This window comes from Leucoraja erinacea, chromosome 11, assembly GCF_028641065.1.
Source record: "Leucoraja erinacea ecotype New England chromosome 11, Leri_hhj_1, whole genome shotgun sequence".
Lineage (NCBI taxonomy): Eukaryota > Metazoa > Chordata > Chondrichthyes > Rajiformes > Rajidae > Leucoraja > Leucoraja erinaceus.
Genome location: NC_073387.1, coordinates 35,780,278 through 35,806,624, shown reverse-complemented (window position 1 = coordinate 35,806,624; position 26,347 = coordinate 35,780,278). Strand labels below are relative to the sequence as shown.

General features: G+C 39.0%; 1 protein-coding gene across 1 annotated transcript in view; it reads right to left on the bottom strand.

Moving 5' to 3' along the window:
- Positions 1–1,165: 1,165 nt before the first annotated feature.
- Positions 1,166–26,347, bottom strand: part of pde6a (phosphodiesterase 6A, cGMP-specific, rod, alpha) — a 42,392-nt gene continuing 17,210 nt past the window's right edge. Inside the window, exons 12-22 of the mRNA XM_055643021.1 lie at positions 25,969–26,115; positions 23,769–23,876; positions 20,997–21,106; positions 20,821–20,908; positions 12,880–12,980; positions 12,633–12,740; positions 11,555–11,618; positions 11,300–11,374; positions 10,966–11,049; positions 2,698–2,854; positions 1,166–1,461 (exon numbers count right to left, since the gene is read on the bottom strand). Of these exons, the coding sequence (XP_055498996.1) occupies positions 1,403–1,461; positions 2,698–2,854; positions 10,966–11,049; positions 11,300–11,374; positions 11,555–11,618; positions 12,633–12,740; positions 12,880–12,980; positions 20,821–20,908; positions 20,997–21,106; positions 23,769–23,876; positions 25,969–26,115 (1,101 nt within the window). The 3' untranslated portion in view covers positions 1,166–1,402. The remainder of the gene's footprint in view (positions 1,462–2,697; positions 2,855–10,965; positions 11,050–11,299; positions 11,375–11,554; positions 11,619–12,632; positions 12,741–12,879; positions 12,981–20,820; positions 20,909–20,996; positions 21,107–23,768; positions 23,877–25,968; positions 26,116–26,347) is intronic.

The window sequence follows — 26,347 nt, the reverse complement described above, 5'->3', positions numbered from 1 at the left end:
AGAGATGACTCCCTCTGCCACTATTTAGTTCACTCATCCCTTCCCACCCAAACTCACCTCACTCCAGGTACTTTACTCTGCAACTGCAGGGTAACAACTATCCCAACACCTCATCCCTCACCTCCATGCAGGGACCCCATGAGCCCTTTCGGGTGAAACAGAACGTTCACATGCACCTCCTCTAACCGCACTAACTTCATTTGGCGCACCCGTTGTGGCCTCCATTACATCTGTGAGACCAAAGGTAGACCTGGAAACTGTTTTGCTGAACACTTACACTCGGTGTATGAGGGCTTGTGAATGTCCTGGTTGTTAACTACTTTATCTCCCCTTCCCTTTGCCATACCAATCTTTCTGCCATGAGCCTCCTTAATTGTCAAAATGAGGCCACACGCAAACTAGAGGAACATGCACCTCATATTCCTCCTGGGTAGCTGACAACTCAACAGTATGGACATTGGATACTCCTATTTTAGGTAACACACCCATTTCTGCCCCTCTTACCTGTGCAACCCCACCCCAATGTGGATACATTTTACTTACAATCCCACCCCCCTTCCCCCTATGACCCCCTTCCCCCTACATTACTTGCTTTTGCTTTATATTTCACCCCTCCTCTCCTTGTCTAACACCTTGTTGTCTCCTTGTCTCCTTCTGTCCTCGTTTATCACCCTTTTGTCCCCTTTTCATCTGCAGCTTCCGTCCACCCATCTGATGTATCCACATACCATTTGCCAAGCGTTATCCCACTCCCACCACTTTTCCAGCTTTCTCCCCTCTACTACAATCAGTCTGAAGAAGTGGCCCGAGCCAAAACACCATCTATCCATGTCCTCCAGCACTTTGTATTCTATGCTTATAATTGTCTTGATTACAAAGTGCTCAGATTGAGATGGTTATGATGATTATAGGAATTGGTGAGGTAGAAAGAGACAAACCTCCAGTGGGGAGAGTCCAGACAAGAACATAAACTTAAAATCTCTGTCAAAATCTGTATCGAACTTTCACCTCAGCTAGAGGCTCTAAATCAAAGATACTAGAGGAGCTCCTCTAGTATCTTTGCTCTAAATTCTCACAAATTGATACATAATCATGTACTACCTCAGTAAAAGGTCTAAAGCCATTTACAGTCTCTCTCTTATGTATTTTTGTGTCCTATATTTTATACAATGATTCATTCATAAATTATTTGCAGCAAATATTAAACTGATTTTTTTTTTAAAGTACGAAACATGAGACTCTTGTCACTAATTAGTTTTTAACTGTACCCACACACTTGCTGCACATTAACTCACATGTTTCGGGATACAATTCATTTTGAAACAAATGACTGTTTCACCAAATGTCAAAGTCAAAGTGCCTGTGATGACTTCAAAGCACATGCTTTTAATTTCAGGGTACTTCACAAGAGATGACAAGTCTTTGACTGAGAACTTTGTTCCTTTTGTGATGTGTTGCCTGCTGTAAGATGAAAATAAATGGAAAAAAAAGCACATTGGTGAAAAACATTATCTAAGTTTTACATAATAATTTATACTTCTCTAATAACTACTGTTTAAAATATTGATTAATCAACTCTAGTCAGAAGCACAAAAATATTTGGTTCCCTGTTTCAAATGTTCAGTTTTTTATTTAACTTTTCAACATAAAATTAAATTACTGTTCGGCTTTTTCACTGGAGGTATTCAACACTGAGACCCTGGAAGTGCAGAGTAATTGCCTCCATCCTGGTTCACTGTTAAGGTGCACGGTGGCACAACGGTAGAGTTTCTGCCTTTCATCACCAGATATCCGGGTTACAGAGCTTGGATGTTCTCCCTGTGATCACGTGGGATTTCTCCAGGTACTCTGGTTTCTTACCGCACTCCAAAGAGGTACAGGTTTGTACGTTAATTGGCTTTGAGAAAATTGTAAAATTGTCCCTTGAGTGTAGGATAGTGCTAGTGCATGGGGATTGCTGGTCTGCAATGACTCAATGGGTCGAAGGGCTGTTTCCGCACTGTATCTCTAAACTAAACAAAAATTGTTGCGGCCATAATAATATTCACCGTCAGTTTACCACAGAATGGCTGAACTAGTGCAGGGGACATATGGTAGGCCTGCTTAATGTGGATTCTGGGTTCTTATCGAATCAAAAGAGCCTGTCGGCCACTTTCAACTGCATTGCATGTGCAAGTGACTGGATAAAGGATTCGAAGGATGCAATTCCCCTTATTACTTTTTAAGAATTTGTCTCCTGCACCCAGTAATTCATTTAGAGAGAGCTGCCGCTCCGCAATCTATCCCTGCCACCCAGCCCCCCCCCCCAGCCCCCCCCCCCCCCCCCCCCCCCCCCCCCCCCCCCCCCCCCCCCCCCACTCCACTCACACCCACCCAACCCAACCCTACTTTTCCAAGAAACTACCTCCTCCCTTCCCCTCTCAGTCCTCATCGTTACTCGTCAACCAGTTGCAAGCTACTAGTCAGCCTTTTGGATGCTGGAATGATGGAAATCCCATTCTACATGTCCAATGTAAGATATTTCAAAAATTGCTCTGTTATATTTACATTTCTGCATTCTAAAAATAATTTACATCTACACCAGATTCTTCAGCCCTAATTGACTGTGTCATCATCCATGACTTACTCTTGTCCTTCACTTTCTAACTTGTTTGTCACACATCTTTCTCTTTAGTCATTCAAGTCAAGATATCTAACCTTGTTTTGCTGCTTGTTCTTCTTCCTTCCGTGTTTTTTCTTCCTCGATCGCTTTCATTTTTGCCTCGTGTTCGTCAGCCAATGCCTTCCACTCCTTCCTGTTGTTAAGTATGCCTTTGTACATCGGCTCAATTTCAGAGTGAAACCGGGTGAATTCCTAATGTAGCAGAAATGTTGTTGTTAGTTTGACCACAAGTAAAATTCATCAGCATCAGTACATGAGGGGTGGGACAAATTGGTGGGAAGAGTTAGGCAGCAAATTCCTCCATTAAACATAAGTGAGTGGGATATTTGTTATACTGATTGTATTGGGAAGGGTGATTATAGGGTGATGGGTTGTATATATGACTAAGATAATGTATAGTATATGAGGGTTTTTTTCTTTCCTTTCTCTTTTCTTCTAAATAATTTGGTGTACATATAGCTGCTGGTGTACATATGGTGTACATATAACTGCTAAATTTGTATAAGATAATTACAAGCAGTTGAATAAGGGGTGGGAATTAATAAGCTTTGGCTTCTTCCTGCTCCTTTTCGGACACATACGATTTCATTTATCTATAGATATTGTTTATGACACTTTATAAATATTCTTGTTTTGTTTTTTGTATGCTGTTTCACACTTGCTTTTTATTCTTTTATTCTGTTCGAAATAAATAATTAAATAAAATAAAAATAAAAATAAGTGATAAACAGCATAGAAGGTTTGAGCAGTACCAATATGCCAAGCATGAGGAGAAGCGATGTAGTTTAAAAGGCCAGAAACTGATCCCTGGGTGGTTGATTCCCCATCTTTCCCATCTCTACCCACACCATATATGTGTGGGTCCCATTGTATAGTAGACAGGACAACCAACTGTGATTCTGTCATTTCCCACAATTTTGTTTCCATCTCTTTTACTTCCAGAACATTCCCCTTCTCACTCTACCATTTTAATCCAATGCTACTATATCCTTTCATAGGTTCACAAGTTCGTAAGTTGTAGGGGCAGAATTAGGCCACTTGGCCCTTCAGGTCTATTCTGCCATTCAATCATGGCTAATCTTTCTTTCCCTCTCAACCCCATTCTCCTGCCTTCTCCCTATAATCCTTGACACCCCTACTAATCAAGAACCTATCAATCTCCACCCTATCCATTGACTGTACATATTGTTCTGTCCAGTTTGCTTGCAGCATTCAGCAGGGACCCACATACTGCTTTCTCACTGTACTGCTATCCAAGCACCATTTAATGCAGACACCATGATTTATATGTACTGCTTCCAATGTATTATACGGTATTTACTGGTCACAATACAGCCCCCTTCACACTGAGGACACCACCTCTACACTGAGGCGGTACAGTAATGCCGCATTAGAGCAGTTGCCGCACAGCTCCAGCCACCCGGATCTGATCTCTTATGCAGCCTGTGTGGAGTTTGCATGTTCTCCCTGTGATTGCTGGATTTTTCCCTGCTACTCCATTTTCTTGCCACATTCAAAAGATGAGTTGGGTCCATGTTCATTGGTTAACAGGAATTGCCCCTGGTGCAGATGGAGTTTGAAGAAACAATGACAAACAAAGGGCATATGAAAAAGAATAGACAAAAGAGGAAATAAATGAGGGTGATTGATGAAGATGCTCTGAGAGCCAGCATTGCCACAATAGGCCAAATGGCCTTCTTCTATGTCACAAATAAATATGAAATAAGAAGGAACTAATATAAAAATCAAACACAGGTCGAGTGGCTGTCTAGCTAAACACCTCCATTCAATTGCTTGTCACATTAATTTTCAAACCTACTCCCATTCTTCATGTTCTATGACATCCTCCTACACTGTTCCAACAAAGTCAAACAAACAAGAAACTATTTCTCACATTCCCACTGGGTACATTATATCCTTCTCAAATGAACACGGTGTGCAACAATTTTGGATAATTGTGGGTTCCACATTCGCATTTCAAACAATCATGATTTTTTTTTTCCTTTTATGGTTTTCTTACCTTCTGGAAATGTCACATTATTTGGCTTCTATTATTTGTCTCCTCCTCCAGACCTGGCATTGATATTCATTAAATGCTGTTAACACTCTTTCTCAGTGATCCTTTACCACTTTTATTATTTAGTCGCTTCCCACCCTCCACCCTGTTCATTATATTCAAAGTATACAATATCTGGAGAAGGGACGGGAATGAGAATTATTAGAATGGCAACTGAACTGAAAGGTGGCATTCGTCAGATAAACGTTTTTCACCAGGAAAGATAAAAAAAAACATGACTTGATTAAGCTTGTCAAGAATAGGTAAGGTTTAGACGCTCTTTGTTCTGTGCGAAACTTGTTGATCTCCCTGGAAAGCGAGATGTCCATCTAGGAATGTTGTCGTATGGCCCATTCCAGACTGCAGGAGTGCTGAGGGACTCGCTGAAGCTGAGTGAGTGCCCTGATGCAGTGGTAGAGTTGCAGCGCCAGAGACCCGGGTTTGATATCGACTATGGGTGCTGTCTGTACAGAATATGTACATTTTCCCCATGACCTGCGTGGGTTTTTGGATTCTTCCCACACTCCAAAGATGTACAGGTTTGTAGGTTAATTGGCTTGGTGTAAATGTAAATTGTCCCTAGTGTGTGTAGGATGGTGTTAATATGTGGGGATCGCTGGTTGGCGTGGACCTGGTGGGCCGAAGAGCCTGTTTCCGCACTGCTGTATCTCTAAACTAAACTAAACTAAACTAAACTAAACTAAGGCTCTGAGGGGGAGGACCACAGTCTAGGGCCCTTCCGTGGCAGGACATTGGGGGGCAAGGACCGGTGGAGACCCCCCTCAAATAGGGGAAGGGATCTCAACCCAGGGGGGACACATCAATTGCAAGGAAGCTTGGCATAAGGACACCACAGTATATGACATAATGTACGAACATTGAGAATGTCAGAAGAGTTTTTGCACTGTTGTATATATTTTCTTTATTTCTGAATAAAGTTCATTTTGGGAAATAAAACATAAGGTATTGAAGCGGGAGACAAATGTTTCCATTTGTTGGAATGGCCAACATTAAATAACATAAATTAAAGATAGAAACTAATCAATACAATCTGGAATTTATGAGAAATTTGTGTTATCTGACAACAGTTTTAGAGTGGCACTTGGCAGTTGTGGTGAAGTGAAAATAAATACAGCAAATGCTGGGGACACTCAGCAGGTCAGGCTATGCCTGGAGAAGGTTAAACAGAAGTAACAGTTCAGGTAGATAAGCTTTCATCAGAATCGCCAAAATTCCTCAATTTCTCTTTGATGATCTCTTCCAGCATATAATTTCTCTCGATATAGTCTGGCAATAAAGCATGAATTCCTGTACAGTTTGGAGCACCTCCCCTATAAATTTCTATTTTTATTTAATTGAGGTAATTTAAATATAGTTAATTATTTTTATATCATGATAATCATCTTGTGTTTTATGTTTATTCTGACGTATTCAAAACATATTCAAACGTATTCAAACGTATTCAAACGTATTTAACATTTTTGATTGAATGCAGATTTTTAAAAATCTTTCTTGAATGCTGTTAAATATCTGCTGACATCAGAAACGTTGACAGATATTCAATCTCTTCAGCCATTTTGACAGTCGATCATTCTGGCTTGATAAGTTGTTAATACCATCAAGATGCTGTGGTATGTAGGTCCCTGCTGAGCAACCTTCTGCCAACCTGCCTGTCGATGTTGATGCTGGGACTCACCCCATATGAGAACAGGTTTATCTGGTTGGTGATTGTACGCTTGGAAGGATTTACAGATCCTCCTGTTGGCATTATGCCAACATAGAACAGTACAGCGCAGGAACGACCTTTTGGCCCACATGTTTGTACCGACATGATGCTAAGAGAAATTAATCTAATATGCCTGCACGTATATATCCTCCCATTCTCTGCATATCTAAAAGTCTCTTAAATACCACTATGTATCTGCTCCACTACTACCCTTGCAGTATGTTCCAAAAACACACCACTGCCTGTGTAAAAAGCTGCCTCACACATCTCCATTAAACTTTGAACCTCTCACCTTCAAGATATACCCTCTGGTCTTTGACATATCCACCCTAGGAAATAGCTTCTGACTGACTACCCTTTCTATGCTTCTCATAATTTTAAGTCTCTTTTCAACCCCCAACACTCCAGAGAAAATAATCCAAGTCTGATCAAAACTTTCTTTGTAATTGCATAATCCAGGCAGCATTCTGTTAAACCTCTTTGGTCCCTCTCCAAAGCCTCCATATCCTTCCTGAAATAGGGTGACCAGGACTGCATGCAATATTACAAATGTAGGCTAAACAATGTCCTACAAAGCTGCATCATGACTTCCTGGCTGTTATGCTCAGTGCCAAGACCAATGAGATAAGCATACCATATGCCTTCTTAGCCATTACTTGTGTTGCCACCTTCAGGAGCTGTGGACTTGGTCTCCAAGAACCTTATAACCATATAATAACCTTCTGGACATCAATGTTGTTAAAGGTTTTGCCATAAACTATATACTTTCCCCAACTGGATAGAAACTCTCATGAATCAAATTACTTGCTAGATAGGGGCTAGATACAGTGCCAAGGACCCAGGTTCAATCCTGACTACGGGTGCTGTCTGTACAGTGCGTTCTGCCTGTGACCGGGTGTGTTTTCTCCGGGTGTTCTGGTTTCTACCCACACTCCGAAGATGTACGGGTTTGTCAGTTAATTGGCTTTGGTGTCATTGTAAATTGTCCCTAGTGTGTAGGATAGTGCTGGTGTGAGGTGATCGCTGGTCAACGTGGGGAGAGGGCCGAAGGGACTGATTCCCTGCTGTATTAATAAAACTAAAACTAAAACTAAATGGCTGTTGCTGAAAAAGCTGCTGTTATCCCTGTTACTTTTAAACAACATATTGGTGTTACATTCTTCCAGCTTATATGAAAACCAGTTTAAATTAATATTGTGATAGATTATACAAAGATTATTTAGCTGATTTTCTCTGGTCAATTTTGGATCTCTGATAAAATTAGGCTAAGATTCTGGTCACCTATGCTTAGATGATGCCATATCTCTCAGCGTGGTCGAAGGTGCACGTTTTCTTAAGTGGCCAGTATCCCAGCTCATCGGCAAGGCCCACAGCAACACAGAGCTTCCCTCGTCTTAGGGAGCAGCTGCACTCACAGGATGGCTTTTACAGCCGCCATATCCCTGTCCACAAGCTCACCATGAATATTTGTGGATGTATTTGGCACTTACAAACACCCAGATTCAGTCAAGGAAATTAAAAAAAAAATTAAATACCTTAATGTGATTATTGAAAATTAGTTTAAAATTTGGAAAACATATTTTAAAATAATTTAAATATATAAACTAATTTAACTATATCAAAGAAAAATTCTCTACTCATCTTTCCCCGGTTAGTTGTCATCTCCCATTCTTATTAATGGGACCTATTTGTACTAAACCCAGTGAGTCCACACTAACCAGCGATCACCCATAGACTAGTTCTATCCCACATGCTAGGGACGATTTACACAGGTCCAATTAACCCAACAAACCTGTAGATCTTTGGTGTGTGTGAGGAAACCGGAGCATCCGGAAAAAATCCATACGGTCACAGGGAGAATGTACAAACTCTGTACAGACGGCATCCATTGTCAGGATCAAACCCGAGTCTCTGGTGCTGTAACTCTACCTCGGTGCCACCATGCTACCATTTGGTGGGTTTATTAGCCAAATTAGTAGTTTTCTTCCAATGTCACTTATTCATTATTATTTCAAAATTATAAAAGTCCAGATGGCAATAGATTTTGTGTAATTACGGTGTGCAATAAGTTCTTACTAACGGCAATTATTTAAACTCCAATGTTGTGAATTATTACACCATCAGTTGAGACATACATGCAGCCAGGATAAACTGAATAACCATGAGGGGTTAAATACAAATATATAATTTGTTTTAGTTCTGTGTAAGAACTTATCTGCCATGTACTGAATTACAAGTCTGTAGAAGGCTCTCAACCCGAAACATCACCCATTCCTTCTCTCCAGAGATGCTGCCTGGCCCGCTGCGTTACTCCAGCTTTTTGTGCCTATCTTCTGTAAGTTATACCTACAATTTACTGAACATTTTCTCATTCATATGAGCCAAAATAGGTCGACTAGGTTTAACAAAGTAAGTAAACTCAATTGTGTGTTGTGTCATAACTAACTGATTCTTGGGAGGGGAAATATTCTCAATTAAAGTATTCTACCAAGAACAATAGTGTCAAGTGTTACCTGCTTTCCAATGTATTACAGAAGAAGTAGTCATATTTCCTTGCAACATAAAGAGAGGCCGTTTAGTCAATTGAGTCAAAGAAAGGTCCCCAGGCTATCACAAGACCCATTCTCACATTTATTTTCCTGTAGCCTAGTGTCTCTCTGATGCCAATAAAAATCTCCTCTCATCCTCTCACCACTCGCCTACATCAAGGGGAATTTACAGTGGCTAATTAATCTACTGATCAGCATGTCTTTGGTATGTGGAAGGTGACCAGAGTATCTGTAGGAAACCCACAAGATTATAGGGGGAACATGCAACTTCCACATAGGCAACACCAGAGGTCTGGATTGAACTCGGGTTGCAGGAGCTACAGGGCAGCACTGGTATTCACAAAAGACAGTAGACAATAGGTGCAGGAGTAGGCCATTCGGCCCTTTGAGCCAGCACCGCCATTCAATGTGATAATGGCTGATCATCCACAATCAGTACCCCATTCCTGCCTTCTCACCATAGCCCTTAACTCTGCTATCCCTAAGAGCTCTATCTAACTCTCTCTTGAGCATCCAGAGATCCAGCCTCCACTGCCCTCTGAGGCAGAGAATTCCACACACTCACAACTCTCTGTGTGAAAAAGTTTTTCCTCATCTCCGTTCTAAATGGCTTATTCTTAAACTATGACCCCTGGTTCTGGACTCCCCCAACATTGGGAACATGTTTCCTGTCTCTAACGTGTCCAATCCCTTAATAATCACTGTGGCACAATGCAGGGTGAAACACTTTAAAGTGTACGGATTTTGCAACTTTGGTGCTCGGATTAAATAATTCTAAATTTGTCAAATTGGTCAAAATAGCCTCGTAACAAAATGAAAGGCCAAGAAAGACCTCTACATCAATTAGCTTCATTCTGTGTTAAAGAGTTTCATGACAATAATAAAACCCTTGTGACTCTCTCTCTCTCTCTGTGTCAGGAAGCCTCTGTGGGAATAATAACAGAATTAATGTTTCAGATGAAAATACTGTTAATTGTTATGAAGGATCTTTAACCTGAAATGTTAGCTTTGCTTTGCTTTTCTTTCCACAGGTGTGGTCTGACTTGCTGAGTGTTTCCAGAATTTTCAAATTTTGTTTCAGATTTCCAGTATCTGCAGTTATTTGCAATTTCAATGCCTGTACTTCTTAAAGAAATTAAATGCACCACATGAAACATGGATATCACTATACATCCTAAACTTTCCTTCCTGCTAGAATTTGTAAACACCTTTACAGTTAATAGGACTGCAAAACACCACTCCAAACTGTTTCCAAGATTATCCTGGAATTCATGCTAAGTTTAACCTATTCACAAGGAACTGCAGATGCTGGTTTACCCAAAAAGACACAAAGTACTGGATCAGCGGATGTGGCAGCATCTCTGGAGAACATGGATGGATGACATTGTGGATCGGGACCCTTATTCAGACTGATTGTAGTAGGAGGTAGAAAGCTGGAAGAGAGGTGGGCAGGACAAGTCTGGCAAGTGATAGGTGAATACCGGTGATGGTGGGATTTTGTTGCTTGGACAAAGGCCAGCGATGAAAAGACAAAAAGAGTGAGATAAAGATATAAGGATAGAAGATGAAGAAATGTGAACGTGATGGTGGGAGGGTAAAGAGAGAAATGGGTGCACATCCAGTTGGGGCACAGGGATGAAAGCGGGAAGGAAAAGAGGTGGCAATGCTCGACCCACCGAGTTATTCCAGCACTTTGTATCTTTTTTTAACTTCTACTCGACTGGCTAATTACCACTTTTAGATGTAGATGGTATATATTTAACATTGTGTTAACTTTAAACTTAAATTTGGTTTTTTTTTTGTCATGAAATATCTTTAAGATCTGTTTAATTTGAGGAATATATTACCAAAATTACATTTGTTAAGTGAAATTTGGGTTTGTATATTAGATTCATTAATTTACAGTATATTTGTACACAAATGTGTCATAGTAAAATTATCTTTGAATATTGTCACAGTCTCTGATTCTTACCTTGTACACAAATGTGCACACAAAGTCAATGAAACCAACTTGAAGTTTTGGAAGTTCAGCAGCTTTGTTTCTGTCCATCATGGGCTGAAAGAGTCAGAAAAAATACCAAGATAATATTTTAAATAATTCTAAGCAAGTATAATTGAAAATATGCTGATTATATCATTTTTTTCAGGCTGGTCTTTTGAATTACATTTTTCTTAGAAGATTTGTTGATTTGCAACCTGCAAAGTGCTGCTAACAAAAAAACGTGAAAATATCTTTATTTTGGAAAAAAAAATGCGTTTAAATCATATGTACTTTAAGTTATCGAGTCTATCAAATCAGTACTTACAATGGGTTGTTGTTCTAGAACAGTCCGCTCCAAATCTCCCTGTTCCCAGAATTCAGCTGCTACAGAAAGAGCTACCTTGAGTGGAAGCAAGAAATATTTGATCTATTAGATTATGGTTCATCAGACCCATTAATTTTAATGTAAAGGGTCCTTAAAAGTGTTTATATAAATTAAGTATAGTTTTACTGTGATCAATGTAATTTACGGTACTAATCAACTCAGCACATTATTCCATAAAACATGTGTACATGGTACCTTGCTCTGTACTTCCCATGGTTTTGTGATGGCAGACAAGTCACATGCAGTCATCATCATGGCCCTAAATAGAATGAAGATAATAGTAATTAGAACAATTGGGTGGCATGGTGGCGCAGTGGTAGAGATGCTGCCTTACAGCGCCAGAGACCCTTGTTCGATCCTGACTATGGTAGTTATAACCATATAACCATATAATAATTACAGCATGGAAACAGGCCATCTCGGCCCTTCTAGTCCGTGCCAAACACTTACTCTCACCTAGTCCCATCCACCTGCACTCAGACCATAACCCTCCATTCCTTTCCCGTCCATATACCTATCCAATTTATTTTTAAATGATAAAATCGAACCTGCCTCCACCACTTCCACTGGAAGCTCATTCCACACAGCTACCACTCTCTGAGTAAAGAAGTTCCCCCTCATGTTACCCCTAAACTTTTGTCCCTTAATTCTCAAATCATGTCCTCTTGTTTGAATCTTCCCTACTCTCAATGGAAAAAGCTTATCCACGTCAACTCTGTCGATCCCTCTCATAATTTTAAAGACCTCTATCAAGTCCCCCCTTAACCTTCTGCGCTCCAAAGAATAAAGACCTATCTTGTTCAACCTTTCTCTGTAACTTAGGTGCTGAAACCCAAGCAACATTGTCTGTACAAAGTTTGTACATTATCCCCATGACCAGCATGGGTTTCTCTGGGAGCTCTGGTTTCCTCGTACATGTTTATAGGCTAATTGGCTTGGTTAAAATTGAAAATTGGCCCTACTGTGTAATATTAACATAGTGTTAGTGTGCAGGATCGCTGGTCAACACAGACTTGGTGGGACGAAGGGCCTGTTTCCGTGCTGTATCTCTAAACCAAACTAACCTACAATTCTTGCAAAGAAATATGATATCACAACCACGGCATGCACAAAGGATAGGAAAGATGCATAACAAAAACTCTAAAGGTGTAACGACTGGGAGATGTGCAAGTTTAATTGAAGCTGTGTTTTTTTTTTAATCCATCAAACATTTAGCATCCAACTTGGAATTTCAACATGGTTCCACAAATAAAAACATGAAATGTGAGCTCACATGATAATTTCCTTCCTTGTTGTTTGCAGTATCATAAAGTCGACCCACTCCTGAGGGTTTTCATATGTTTCAGATAGGTCGACTATCTTTTGAAACATTGTTCGTTTTCTGTCATGAAATAGAAATATTAACAGGGCATACTCATGGACTACTGATTTTTAAACCAATTGAGTTGTATTTAATTTATTATTATCATAATAATGGCAAAACTACAAACTAATCACATAAGGTATTTTGAAAAATGTACTTGAAATAAAGTGCCAAGTCTGTAGCAATGATCGCAATCTCCATCAGACGGAGTGCATGTTCATATTGTCTTCTGTTGAGATTTTGAAAGATATTCAAATCCTGTTAAAAGTCAAAAGAACAGAAACACTATTAACTTTTTAAAAAGTCGTAGCATTGCTTCAAAGTTTTGACTTATTATTCATCCTTTTGAAATAACCACCAACATGTTTGTTACAATAGGTTGATAAAATGCCATTGCTCTATTTATTTGGGGGATTAAACAATGTACATGATAAACCTCAATTCTGTTAATCAAACAGTCTGTACATTGGTGCTGCAACATGTGCCACTTTGACAATGATGTCCACTTAAAACCAAAGGCCAAAAATCTAGAACTTACTATACATCTTACGGTGATTCCCGGTGCCAAATATATACTAAAAAACATTGTATGCACATGCATAAGTCTGAAACATGAGTGACACTGGCTATCATAACAAAGAGGTCAATATATTAATGCATGTATGGATATGTCCACTGTATGAATAATATCCAGAAGTACATAATGTATGTAAATAGTGTCGGCCACATTTGACAACTCAATTAATGCCCTCTCTTAACCTGACATAATTGAATGCATTCTCAGTAGGAAAAATCATTAATATTTATTATTATTTATTAAAACATGTACTGCAATAGCACAACAAATGTTTGGTGCTTTCCAAAATTCTACAAACAGACTAAAATCTAAAATTAGACAAAAAAAAAAGCTGTAGTAACTCAATGGGTTGGGCAGCATCTCTGAAGAAAAGGAATGGGTGATGTTTCAAGTCGAGACCCTTCTGTCTGAGGAAGGGTCTCGACCCGAAAAGTTACCTATTCCTTTTCTCCAGAGATGCGGCCTGACCTACTGAGTTACTCCAGCTTTTTGTGTCTGCCTTTGGTTTAACCAGCATCTGTAGCTCCTCCTTACACATAAAATTTATAATACTTTGTTGGGAAGAGGATGCTGAAGGACTACTTTCTGGTATTAAGGATTCTGCACAAATCAATTGCTTCGAGACATGTTTGGCTTCAGAAAATTCCCCACAGAACAAAGCATGATTAAGGGATTGAGTAGACAGCATGCAGAGGATGTGCTTGCTCAAAAAAGGATGAGGAGAGACACTTGGGTTATGACAGGAAATTCTGTCAACCCCGAAGATTCAAAGAACAGATTGTAATGCATTTGTGCTTGACGAAGTAGTTTTCTCCGATATATGCCATCTGCTTCAAAACCTATTCATCATCAGAGCAAGATGATCATTGCATTGCAAGCAGATGTCAAGGTATAAATGTTAAGCTCCTTTCTGGGAGCTGACAAAATGTTCAACATTTCAAAGTTTGATATCAATTTGCAGAGGAATACGACAAATACCATGAATTTAAATAAAAGATGAGTTGAATTTCATTTTCTCTTGCTTGAGAACAGTAGTTATAAAGGGAGCACAACCTCTTGATGATCGCTGTCTCATGCACAATACAGGGTGTCACTGGTTGCAGGCACATTGACTTGCAGGCACCACTTGTCAACTCTGAAATGTACTAAAACTGAGAAGGAATCACCGACTACAAGGTCCAGTTGATGTTTATCTATAAATGGATCATCATGAAACATATAAACATAGAAACAGAGAAAATAGGTGCAGGAGTAGGCCATTCAGCCCTTTGAGCCTGCACCGCCATTCAATATGATCATGGCTGATCACCCAACTCAGTATCCTGTACCTGCTTTCTCTCCATACCCCCTGATCCCTTTAGCCACAAGGGCCACATCTAACTCCCTCTTAAATATAGCCAATGAACTGGCCTCAACTACCTTTTGTGGCAGAGAATTCCAGAGATTCACCATTGTGTGAAAAATGTTTTCCTCATCTCGGTCCTAAAAGATTTCCCCCTTATCCGTAAACTGTGACCTCTATTTATGGACTTCCCCAACATCGGGAACAATCTTCCTGCATTTAGCCTGTCCAACCCCTTAATAATTTTGTAAGTTTCTATAAGATCCCCCCTCAATCTTGTAAATTCTAGCGAGTACAAGCCGAGTCTTTTTATTTTATTTTAATTGTTTTTCATTTTATTTTTATTAGCAGTACAGTAACTTACATTAATACACATCACATATATCGTATTACATTATGTTGTACCACTTCATTTTTTGAGCTATAAAAGAGATAGAAATGAAAGAAGTAAGGAAAGTAAGCAAGAAATTGTGAAGGTGCAGGAAAGTGTTGGGAGAAGAAAGCCCCTTAGGGAAGGAATTAGAGAAGGAAGTAAAGAAAGGAAATAAGACCCTAGAAGGAAAAGAAAAAAAAAGAAGAAAGGAAAAACAATCGCTCTATTGTAACAAAAAACTCCGCAAAAAAGGATATACCAACCGTGTTTTTATTAAAAATTTATTTTATACCCCCCGTTACCAGATCCTGGTACCCTTTATATTTTAACTTACTATTGCTCCTTATGCTTGTAATAGTTCTGTAAATGCAGACCACGTCTTTTGGAAGTGATCTGCTTTGCCTGCTAGGAGGAGTCTCATCTCTTCCAAGTGTAGTGTTTCGAACATGTTTGAAATCCACATTTTTATTGTTGGTATTGGAGCATTTTTCCAAAATTTGAGTATAAGCTTTTTTCCTATTATTAGCCCATAATTAAGTAAGTTCTTTTGAAACATATTTAATTCGGGGTTACCTTCCGATATTCCAAAAATGATCCATTCTGCTTTTGGTACCAGTTTTATTTTAAATAATTTTGTGAAGATTTCAAATATTTTGTTCCAGAATTTTTGAATTTTTATACCAGAAACAAAAGAGTGCGCTATGTTAGCTTCTTGTGACTGACATTTATCACAAATGGGTGAATCATTGGGGAAAAGTTTATTTATTTTAGTTTTTGAATAATATAGTCTATGTAATGTTTTATATTGGATTAGAGTATGTCGTACATTGATCGAACATTTATGCACATATAGTAAGTGTTTATCCCAGCTCTCTTTTGAAATTTTTATAGCTAGTTCTTGTTCCCAGTCTCTTCTAATACTATCGGTTGTAGGTATTTGTATATTCAAAATAATATTATATAAGTATGATATTAGATTTGCTGATTCAGCCTTTATCTTCATGGCTTCATCTAATAAATCTGGGGGCATATTATAATAGTCTTTTGTGTATTTTTTCAGATAATCACGGATTTGAAGATATTTGAAATATTGATTATTTTTCAAATTATATTTCAGTTGTAATTGTTGAAATGATAATAATTTCCCTAATTCATACAAGTCTCCGAGCGTTTTGATTCCCGTTCTTTCCCATTGTGTAAATGATTTATCTATAATTGAGGGTTTAAACAAAGGGTTATTGACTATTGGCATTAAAAGAGATAGATTTCTTAGTTTTAAGTTCTGTTTTATTTGTTTCAAAGTTCTAATTGTACTATGTATCATTGGATTTTTATTATAATTTTTGTTAATCAAATTCATTGGTGAGAGGAGAGTTGCTCCTGTATTACACGGAGCGCAGTCTTCTCTCTCCATTACAATCCAATCCACCCGCTGGGCAGAGTTGTCCAGCAGGTGAATCATATTTTTAATATTTACTGCCCAATTATAGTACATGAAGTTAGGGACCGCTAGACCACCCATCTCTTTTGGTTTACTAAGGTGTGCTCTTTGTATTCTGTAGGATTTATAATCCCATATAAAGTTTCTAATGTCTGAGTCTAATTTTTTGAAAAACTTTTTTGGAAGTTATATTGGAATTGATTGAAATAAATATAGGATTTGTGGTAAAAAGATAATTTTTATAGCATTTATTTGACCTATTAAAGACATCGGAAGCGTTTTCCAGAATTTAATTAGATTATTTAATTTCTTAAGTAAGGGGCTATAATTGGCATTAAACATACCGTGGTAATTTCTAGTGATTTCAATTCTTAAATATTTGAATTTTTCTGTGGCTATTTTAAAGGGGAATTTCAAAAGATGTGTTGAGTCTTTCGGTTTTATCGACATAATTTCACTTTTGTTCCAGTTTATTCTGTATCATGAGAACGATCCAAAGTCCTCAATTAGATTTAATATGTTTGGTATACTGATTTGGGGTTTTGTGATATAAAGTAGTACATCATCTGCGTATAAGGATATGTACAAGCCGAGTCTATCCAGTCTTTCTTCATATGAAAGTCCTGACATCCCAGGAATCAGTCTGGTGAACCTTCTCTGTACTCCCTCTATGGCAAGAATGTCTTTCCTCAGATTAGGAGACCAAAACTGTATGCAATACTCCAGTTGTGTTCTCACCAAGACCCTGTACAACTGCAGTAGAACCTCCCTGCTCCTACACTCAAATCATTTTGCTATGAAGTTGATTGTCTGACAGTGTGCCAAAATGCTTTCATTCTGTGCCACTCCATTGGGCATCTGCATAGAGTCACTTCGACAAAGAGAGGACACCAGGGCTACATGCTGACCACATGACTCATGATTCTGGTGTGGACGATGTGCATATGAACCTCAATGGGGTTCAAATGACAAATAAATTGTATTGTATTGTATATAGGCAGTGGGCATGTAATAAAACCAATGTTATCTGTGGAATGTAATAAACCAGAGTGTTGGGTTGGTGAAATAAGGCTTCCTCTCCCAACATTAGTTAAATGAAGTTATGCAACACTTGACGTATAATGTCATCATTCTTTGTGTCAGTCTATTATAATGCATAAGATATGCAACAACCATTCATGTTAGAATGATGAATCATAGAATTTATGTATATAATCGCGAATAACATAAGCATTAACATCAACATCTAGCAAGAAGAATATTATTAGATGAACCATGCATGAGCCCTTACAGAATTGGTATCCACCACAAATTTGCCCTCAATGGGTACTTTGGTTGACATGGATGAGCTAGACCGAAGTTGTTTCCGTGACGTAGACACAAGGAAATGCAGATGCTAGTTTTCAAAAAAGATACAAAGTGCTGGAGTAATTCAGCGGGTCAGGCAATATTTATCGAGAGAAAGGATAGGTGACATTCAGGTCAGGACCCGTCTTCAGTCTGAAGGGATCCAACCTGAAAAACATCATCCATCCATGTTCTCCACAGCCACAGCCTGATCTGCTGAGTACTCCAGCATTTTGTGTATTTTTATGTTTCCATGCTATATGACCTTATGACTCGCAGCAGTGGCTCAGTAACAGGGATGGGGACCAAATGCCTCTGATGGCAGATAGAATATTACATACAGAGGGGCGCCTAACACAGGTGCAACTAATTCAGTACAGGGTGAACCAAGCTGCCAATTTACAGCGAATTTCACAAGAAGCATCCAGCTGAGGAGCTGTTCCTGCAGCTATGACCCTCACCATTGGCAAAGAGTGTTATAAGCGCCAAGGAACCCATGTCATTTACCAAAGCACTCCCTGCATACACAGCACTGCGCATTGCAGTTAGAATTTGGATTCCAGGTAAAATTCTATCACACACTACACACAAATGTATCTACTGCTCAGGATTTAGGTAGCAGACCCTCTTACAATATGCAGTAGGTAATTTTCTATTGAGGAAAGTAAAAGTGGGAAGATGTAAAATAGGCAGCAAATCAATTAGGCGGTCACCTATTGGGCATCTGTAGTTATTTGCTATTTTCATTTCTGGCATGAATCATTCTATTACTTTCTCTCAGGCTATTTTACTATCCAGAATAGCAACCTTAGCCTAGCAAAAGTCATAAATCTAGAAATTAGCCTGCATAATATGATCTTTTTGTCTGCAATTCAATCTCAATGAAAAATAAAATGCACTGAATAATTTCAATTTTCAGAGTTCAATATCAAAGTTTCAAAACTTCCAAAGCAGCCAGTTGGCCTACTCTTGCTTCCACATCTATTTTATTAAATATTAATAACCCGGACAAGACAAATTTCCAAAACTGGCAGATAATATAAACCTTGGAGGTTTGGTGAATGGTGAGAAGGATAATAACAGATCCCAATGACAGGCTACAGGAATGTATGAATTGGTGGCAAATTAAATCTAATTCTGGGAAACCTGAAATGTCACATTTTGGCAGCAAGAATTGGAAGAGTACATATGAACAATAGGGCACAATCTAAAAATAGTACAAGAACTGACAGATATGGGCGAGGTCTAGTGCAGAATTTGTTGACTTACAGAGCAGTCATTTCATTGACTTACAAACGTGGTTGAGAAAGCAAATACATTTGCATTTCGTTGCCTCGGTACTGTACACTGACAATGACAATTAAAGTTGAATCTGAATCTGAATCTGAAATACAATCAAAAACTGAGGTCTAGGGAATGAGATTAAGGAAGTCATGATGAACCTTTATAAAGCAGTCCTTCAACCACAACTGGAATATTGCATCTGGTTCTGAAGTTCTAGATACCTTACTTCAGGAAATATATGGAATATAATTACAGAGGAGGAGCTATCTTGGAGGAACGGCTGCTAACCAGCAGCCGTCTGTTAAACTAGCTTTTTTAAAACGTTTTTTAGTTAGTCCTGTCTCGTCCGTTTGGAGAAATTGACTTTTTAATGTGGGGGGTAGGGGGCAATTTTATTTCTAGATCCCTACCTGGTCAGTGAGGCAGCTTTTTCTCCGGGCTGCCCGTTGACCCATCCTCGCGGCCTACCAGCGGGCGTGGAGCACCGTTTCCTGGCGGGGACCGCCCAGCACCTCGGCCTCGGTGGCGGCACAGCGCTGGAGCACTATCGTGGAGCGGAGCGGGCAATGCCTTGCCTGGGTCGCCGCGCTGGATCGACGCGCTGGAGCTCCGGTGAGCTGGACCGCTGAGAGCAACACCTCCGGGCTGCGGGTCTGTGGAGCGGAGCGGGCGGCGCCGATTTCAACATCGGGAGCCTGGGAGCTCCAAACCGGCGCAGCCTTGTCGGCTCCGGAAGCCGCGGTCTACAGCTTGGAAGCGGCCATTCCAGGTGGCCCAGCCGCTGAGAGGACTCTCCCGATGCTGGGGCAAGACCAACCGGTGAGAACGGCCAGGAACATCGGGCCTCCATAGAGGCAACTGCGGTGGCAGGCCTGACTTTGGGTGAACTTGGGGCTGGGGACTTGACATTGTGCCTTCCCCCACAGTGGTAAAAATTGTGGGGGGATGATTTTCTGTCTCTACATAATCCTGTTAGTCTTTGTCCAAGATGGCTGCCGCGAGGGGAGAGTGAACGCTGGCGCGCTTTGGCTGCTGCTGCTTTCTCTTCACATTGTGTTTTTGATTCTCTGTTTTTGGACTGAATTCTGTTTTTAGTTTGTGTCTCTGTGATGTCTTTATTATTTATTTTACTCTGATTATATGTTTATATTCCTGTTAATCTATGTAAGGTGTCCTTGAGATGTCTGAAAGGCGCCCAACAAATAAAATTTATTATTATTATTATTATTATAGTTTCGAGAGTGAAGGTCTTTAGTTATGTGCATAGTTTGCAGAAGCAAGAGTGGTTTTCTTTGGATCAGAAATGGATGTAAGGACTCTCAGAATTAAGTGAAATTATGAAGGATATACACAGCTCAGATAGAGATTCTGATGGGTCACGATGCAGGAATCAAAGAATGAAGGTGATTGACAAAATAAGCTAAATGTGACATAAGGATCACTGTGAGAAATCAGGGTGTGGAATGTACTACCTGAGCTTAAAAAGGGAAACAAATGTGATGATGTCATACAACAGGAATTATTAAACAGAAAAAGTTTAATTATTATTAATTAATTTAATTACTTTGATTTTTTTAATATTTTCTATTTAATAAAAGTTAATATAAATGAAATGCTTTAAATTGGTAAATCAACTTGTTCAATTCACTTGCTACCACTTCTACGAAACTACTCCTCCTTCAACTGCTTACTGAGTTTCCTCGGAGGGTGTGAACTACACCACTTAAGACATACCTCATCTTGGAGCAGGGTCTTACTTAACTCCAAGTGATGGCGCTCCATAATCGATGTACCATGAAGTCTTGCCAATGGATCCTGCGACCTATTGCATTAATGGAATGGAATTAATGGGTGCTCCTTAAAAAAATAAGCCAATACCTCATGATATGCCTTTGGTAGTGGTTACTCACTTCAATTGATAGAGGTTGTTTGTTCCTCTGTGATCAATATCATGACAAAATGCAGCTGTCACCATGGCAAATGCCTCCAGATCTGTATAGTAGCTTTTTAGATTTCCAGTCTAAAAAGATCAAGAGCAAAGTCAACAGTGCAGAATTTGTGCAGTAGGGAATCTCTTCAAGTCCCTCATCAGACCCTATCAGGCAATTGAACCATTCGATCATCAACTAGAGAGCGTCCTGAGCTACTATCTATATCATTGGAGACTCATGACTACCTTTAATCAGACTTTACTGGACTTTATCTTGCATTAAGCGTTATTCCTTTTGTCATGTATCTGTACACTGTGGATGGCTCGATTGTAATCATATATAGTCTTTCCACTGACTGCATAGCATGCAACAAAAGCTTTTCACTGTACCTCGGTACATGGGACGATAAATAATAAATTAAATCATCCTGAAATTGTAGACATTGCAACTGTGGAAATGCTAACTGAAAACAGCACAGAAATAAATTATGGGTAGTTGAAACTTTGATGAAGAAGAGACGAAAACCTATTGGTATGATGATGGGAGTCACAATTTAAGTGTAGAAAAACATAAAGTGAAAGATGGGCCAAAGACAGAAACAAGGAAAAAGAAAGAAAAGATTTAACATGTCATAGTTAAAAATATAAAATATGAATAACTTATTACATTGATAAATTATTGTCCAGGTTTAATAGCTTTGATTCCGTTACAGAGAAGTTGAGGAACTATAGGAATGTTAACTTTAATGTGAAAAGAGTTCTACTTGAGTAAAGCTGCGACTCTACCTTTCTATTGCAAATCTATTGCAATCTAATGTGCACATCTAGCAATATTGTGGAATTTAAGGGGACATTGAGGATGTTTTATTTTCCAACTAATAGCAAAGTGGAAGAAATTGTTAATTAAATGTGTGATGATTCAATATTCCCAGGGCACCTGTTCCACACCATAGATTACTTAATGATCTACACAGCACCTTGTGTGCTCATTAAACCTTATTTTCCCAGCAAAATTGGTCAATACAACAAAATATATATTTTGATTCTTTACCAATCAAATAATGGTGAAAATTTTTTTTACATCACATTGAAACAGCAGAAATAATAACAACGTTAATAATGCTTTATTTAATGCTCTTCTGAATTCATTGGTTATTGCATTGCTGATGGAATTATTTATTATCCAAGCAGCCATATTACAGAGGGTCACCTGTATTTAAATATATATATATACACATCTGTTTTGTGATACAGATTTATTGATGTATTCAAGAGAGTTGGATATAGCTCTTAGGGCTAACGGAATCAAGGGGTATGGGGAGAAAGCAGGAATGGGGTACTGGATGTTCAGCCGTGATCATATTGAATGGCGGTGCTGGCTTGAAGGGCTGAATGGTTTACTCCTGCACCTATTTTCTTTGTTTCTATGTTTCTACAAAGATAAATCCCTGATATGAACTGGCCCACAAGTGGTGCAAAGCCTTGGTAAATGTGTTTAACTAGATCAGAGAGATAAACAGGAACAAGCATGGAGATAATGATTTCAGCAGCAGAAGAGCCAATATGTGGAGCATATTGTGACCACTGCCCAGTCCATCATCGGCTCTGACCTCCCACCATCGAAGGGATCTATCGATGTCGCTGCCTCAAAAAGGCAGCCAACATCATTAAGGACCCACACCATCCTGGCCATGCACTCATCTGTCCACTACCATCAGGCAGATGGTACAGGTGCCTGAGATCTATTACATCCAGGTTCAGGAACAGCTACTTCCCCACAGCCATCAGGCTATTAAACTCGCCAACAAACAGACTCTGAACTGTAACAGCCTATTGCACTTTATCTGCTTATTTATGTGTATATTGAACTGAACTGTTCTGTATTTTCGCTTACAATATTCTGTTGTGCTGCAGCAAGCAAGAATTTGATTGTCCTATCTGGGACACATGACAATAAACTCTCTTGACTTGACTTGAGCAGTCAAATGCTGATGTGATGGTAGAATTGTTGATCTGGGTTAAAAATAAGGAAACAAATAACAACTAGTTCTGAATAGCCCCCAAATCATTGCTTTATCTTTTACCCGTTCCTTCTGCTAAAACTGTCAATCGTGCATCTAAATGTGACATAAGCTTTATGCATGTCTGCACACATGCACAAAACTATTAAAGATTTCTGCAGTCCAATCCAATTAATCAAATAAAGATTCAGACTGTTTCAAGAAGATGTTGGCCAAACCATCAATGTTATTAAAAGGTTGGATATAGTCAAAGCAGATTTTTGCCTCACTTAATGATCTAAAGCTTGCTGATAGCACCTTACCATCCTGCACACGCACCACAAAATGCATGCACTTACATGATACTTGTCCAAAAAGATAAACCTACTGCATAAAGACATCCAGGGTCCATTCTGTTATGATGAAAGGATTTTGCATGCTGTAACCCAGTCATGTGAGTGGGTTAGAACAAGCCCCGCTCACAAACCTGGTGAAAAAGATTTGCTATGCACGTCAAGGCTCCCATCCCCTGAAAAAGGGTTTTATCTTTCATTTCTCAGGGTGTGATTTGTCATCAGTATCTGGAAGGTTATACTCATCTACTGAAAAGAGCTCCATCAGGTTCAATAGAACAGTATATAATTCATAGCACCACAAGAGTGCCCATTTCTACTCACTGGTGTAATTCATGTTGGATGAATTATTAAAAAAAAAAGATTTTTGAATGGGAAACCAACAAGGTAAATACTTACAGTGAGCAGTGTAAACATGGTGTGTCCAACATTGAACCCATGCCGCCAGTTGTGATAGGTGATCTTTCTGTATCCTTTACTCAGTGAATACATGAAACGAACTAATACCTGCAGTATGGCAAGATTCATAATATACAACAATTTTGTTATCGGTTAACATTCAAACTCATCACAGCTGTTTATGCTTGTCATTATTTATGATTATTTTCTAACTCGCCAGACTACATTTTTTTGTAATCCACTCATTTTTTGGGGATCTGGACTTTGCTGATGAAACCAATATTTACTGTCCATCCTTAATTGAGCTTGAGTAGATGGTCTAGACCCATCTTCTTGTACTATTACAGTCATCCTGATGAAGGCACTTCACTACTGCTGTTGGGCATGGACTCCCAGGTTTGAGATCCAGCGATGATTAAAAATTGGTGATATATTCTCATGTGAATATAACATTCGGCTTGGGGAGGAACATCCGTCTGGTAGTATTCCGGTGTGCTTGCTGCATTTGTCCTTGGTGGTTGAGGCTGTGAGTATGGGAGGTGTTCTTTCAGCAGCCTAGTTAAGGTTTAAGAATGCATTTTGTAGATGGTACACTGTGCTCCAAGTGATGGGAGCAATGAATGCTTTGAGTGGTGGATGGGATACCTATAAACAGTTTGCTTTGTCCCGCATGGGTCGGGGTTTCTTGAATGTTGCTAGAGCTACACTTAGCCAGATAAGTCACATTTCTGACTCGTGCCTTGTAAATGGGGGAAACACTTTGGGATGTCAGGAAGTGAGTCACTGGGGTATATCCAGGCTCTGAACTACTAATTTAACCCAGTATTTCAGCGGCTTGTCAGATTGAGCTTCTGGTCAGTGGCATCTGCAGAACATTGATGGTGGGGACTAAGCACGAGATTCCATTAAACATTGATTGGGAGTTAAAAGGATTTCATTGATTGCTAAATAATTTCAGATGTACTGATATTTTGAAATATCTTTAAGTATTAATTATAGGATCTTGGAATGACTTGCTGCCTAACTGTACCTCAGCCCTTGAAAGGATCCTAGGGTTAGATGAAATTTACACTATACAATGTCTACCTTGCAGACAAAAACTTCCCCCGTTGCTGGTTGCCAATATGGTGACAGCTCTTGTGCTATCACAATCAATCCATAGGCAACGGACACCCTATTATAACAAAATTAGCACCAGCAGTATCAAAACAACATATACTTCATGGGTGAATTTTAAGATCTATTATTATTAACATTCAAACTAACGGTATAGAAGAGCATATCATGCTATGTGGCCTATCGTACTTATGCTACTTTTATAACTGACCTTATTGAATCATTAGCATTGCCATGTTTAATATTCAGAACCTCAAAAGTTCCTCATACTCATTGTCTGTCACTTTAAACTTATTTATTGAATATTTTTTAACCCAACCTGATGAGTAGAACATTCCAGGGCCCTGCAACTCTTCGATGAAAACAAAATATCCACACACTACTTTCAGATTTGTTTTGGTCATAGGAGCAGAGGTAGACCATTTGGCCCATCGAGTCCACTCTGCCGTTCAATCATGGCTGAACTATCTTTCCCTCTCAACCTCATTCTCCTGCCTCCTCCCCATAACCCTCAACACCCTAACTAATCAAGAATCTGTCAATCTCCACCTTAAAAATGCTTAATGACTTGGCCTCCATTCGTAGAAGTATTGTATGGGCACACAGTTAAGGAGAATATTTTTTCTTGATGACCCTATCCAAACTTCTCATTGTGCTGAAAACCACAGTTAGGCCATTTCTAACTCTGTCAGTTGCTCCATGTGTTTCTAATTGTCTTATGGTTTGTCTTAAGTGTAGTACACAGTTGTCTGCAATACTCGGTGACATTATATTCTGGCACAATCTCCTTTCTTTAAAATTTCCTCCTATTTACTTTTATATTTCATTCTAATTATAAATCCAAGTAAATCTATTCTTCTTTTAACATTTTCACAACTTCCTGGTGGAACGGTTAAAAGTTTAATCAAGTTCGTCAAATAATTTTTCAAGTGAATTTGGAATTTAAAGAACAACCAGGAAAGTGATGAAATTTTCCAATACGGTAATTTTGTAATGGTTAATTAAATAATGGTTACTGTAACTTATTGAATAAATTATAGTAAGGCTGACACTTTAGTTGGTATAGGACAATGAATGGGCTTACCTCTTGAGGTACGTGGAACTTATCAACCACACCAAGCTCATAATACATCTGTATTCCACACTTCACAAGATCCAGTGGAGACCATTCAAAATCACAGAAGTGAAATTCGTAGATTTCTGCTTGATCGGCATCTGGAAGTTCTTCATACTTAAAAAATGAAGAGGTAAGTAATTGTAGACTGCAGGGGAAATTTCCAGAGAACTCACCTCAATCTACTTTTGCTGAAGGCTTGGAGAAATTGCAGAAACAATTTGGATTTTTCTTACAGTGACTGTTGATTTTCTCACAACATTACAGTATGAGGCCAAGTTTAATGATAGGTGGAAACTGGGTGAATTCTCACAGGGATGGCAGAAATGTATTTTCATGTAAAATAGAT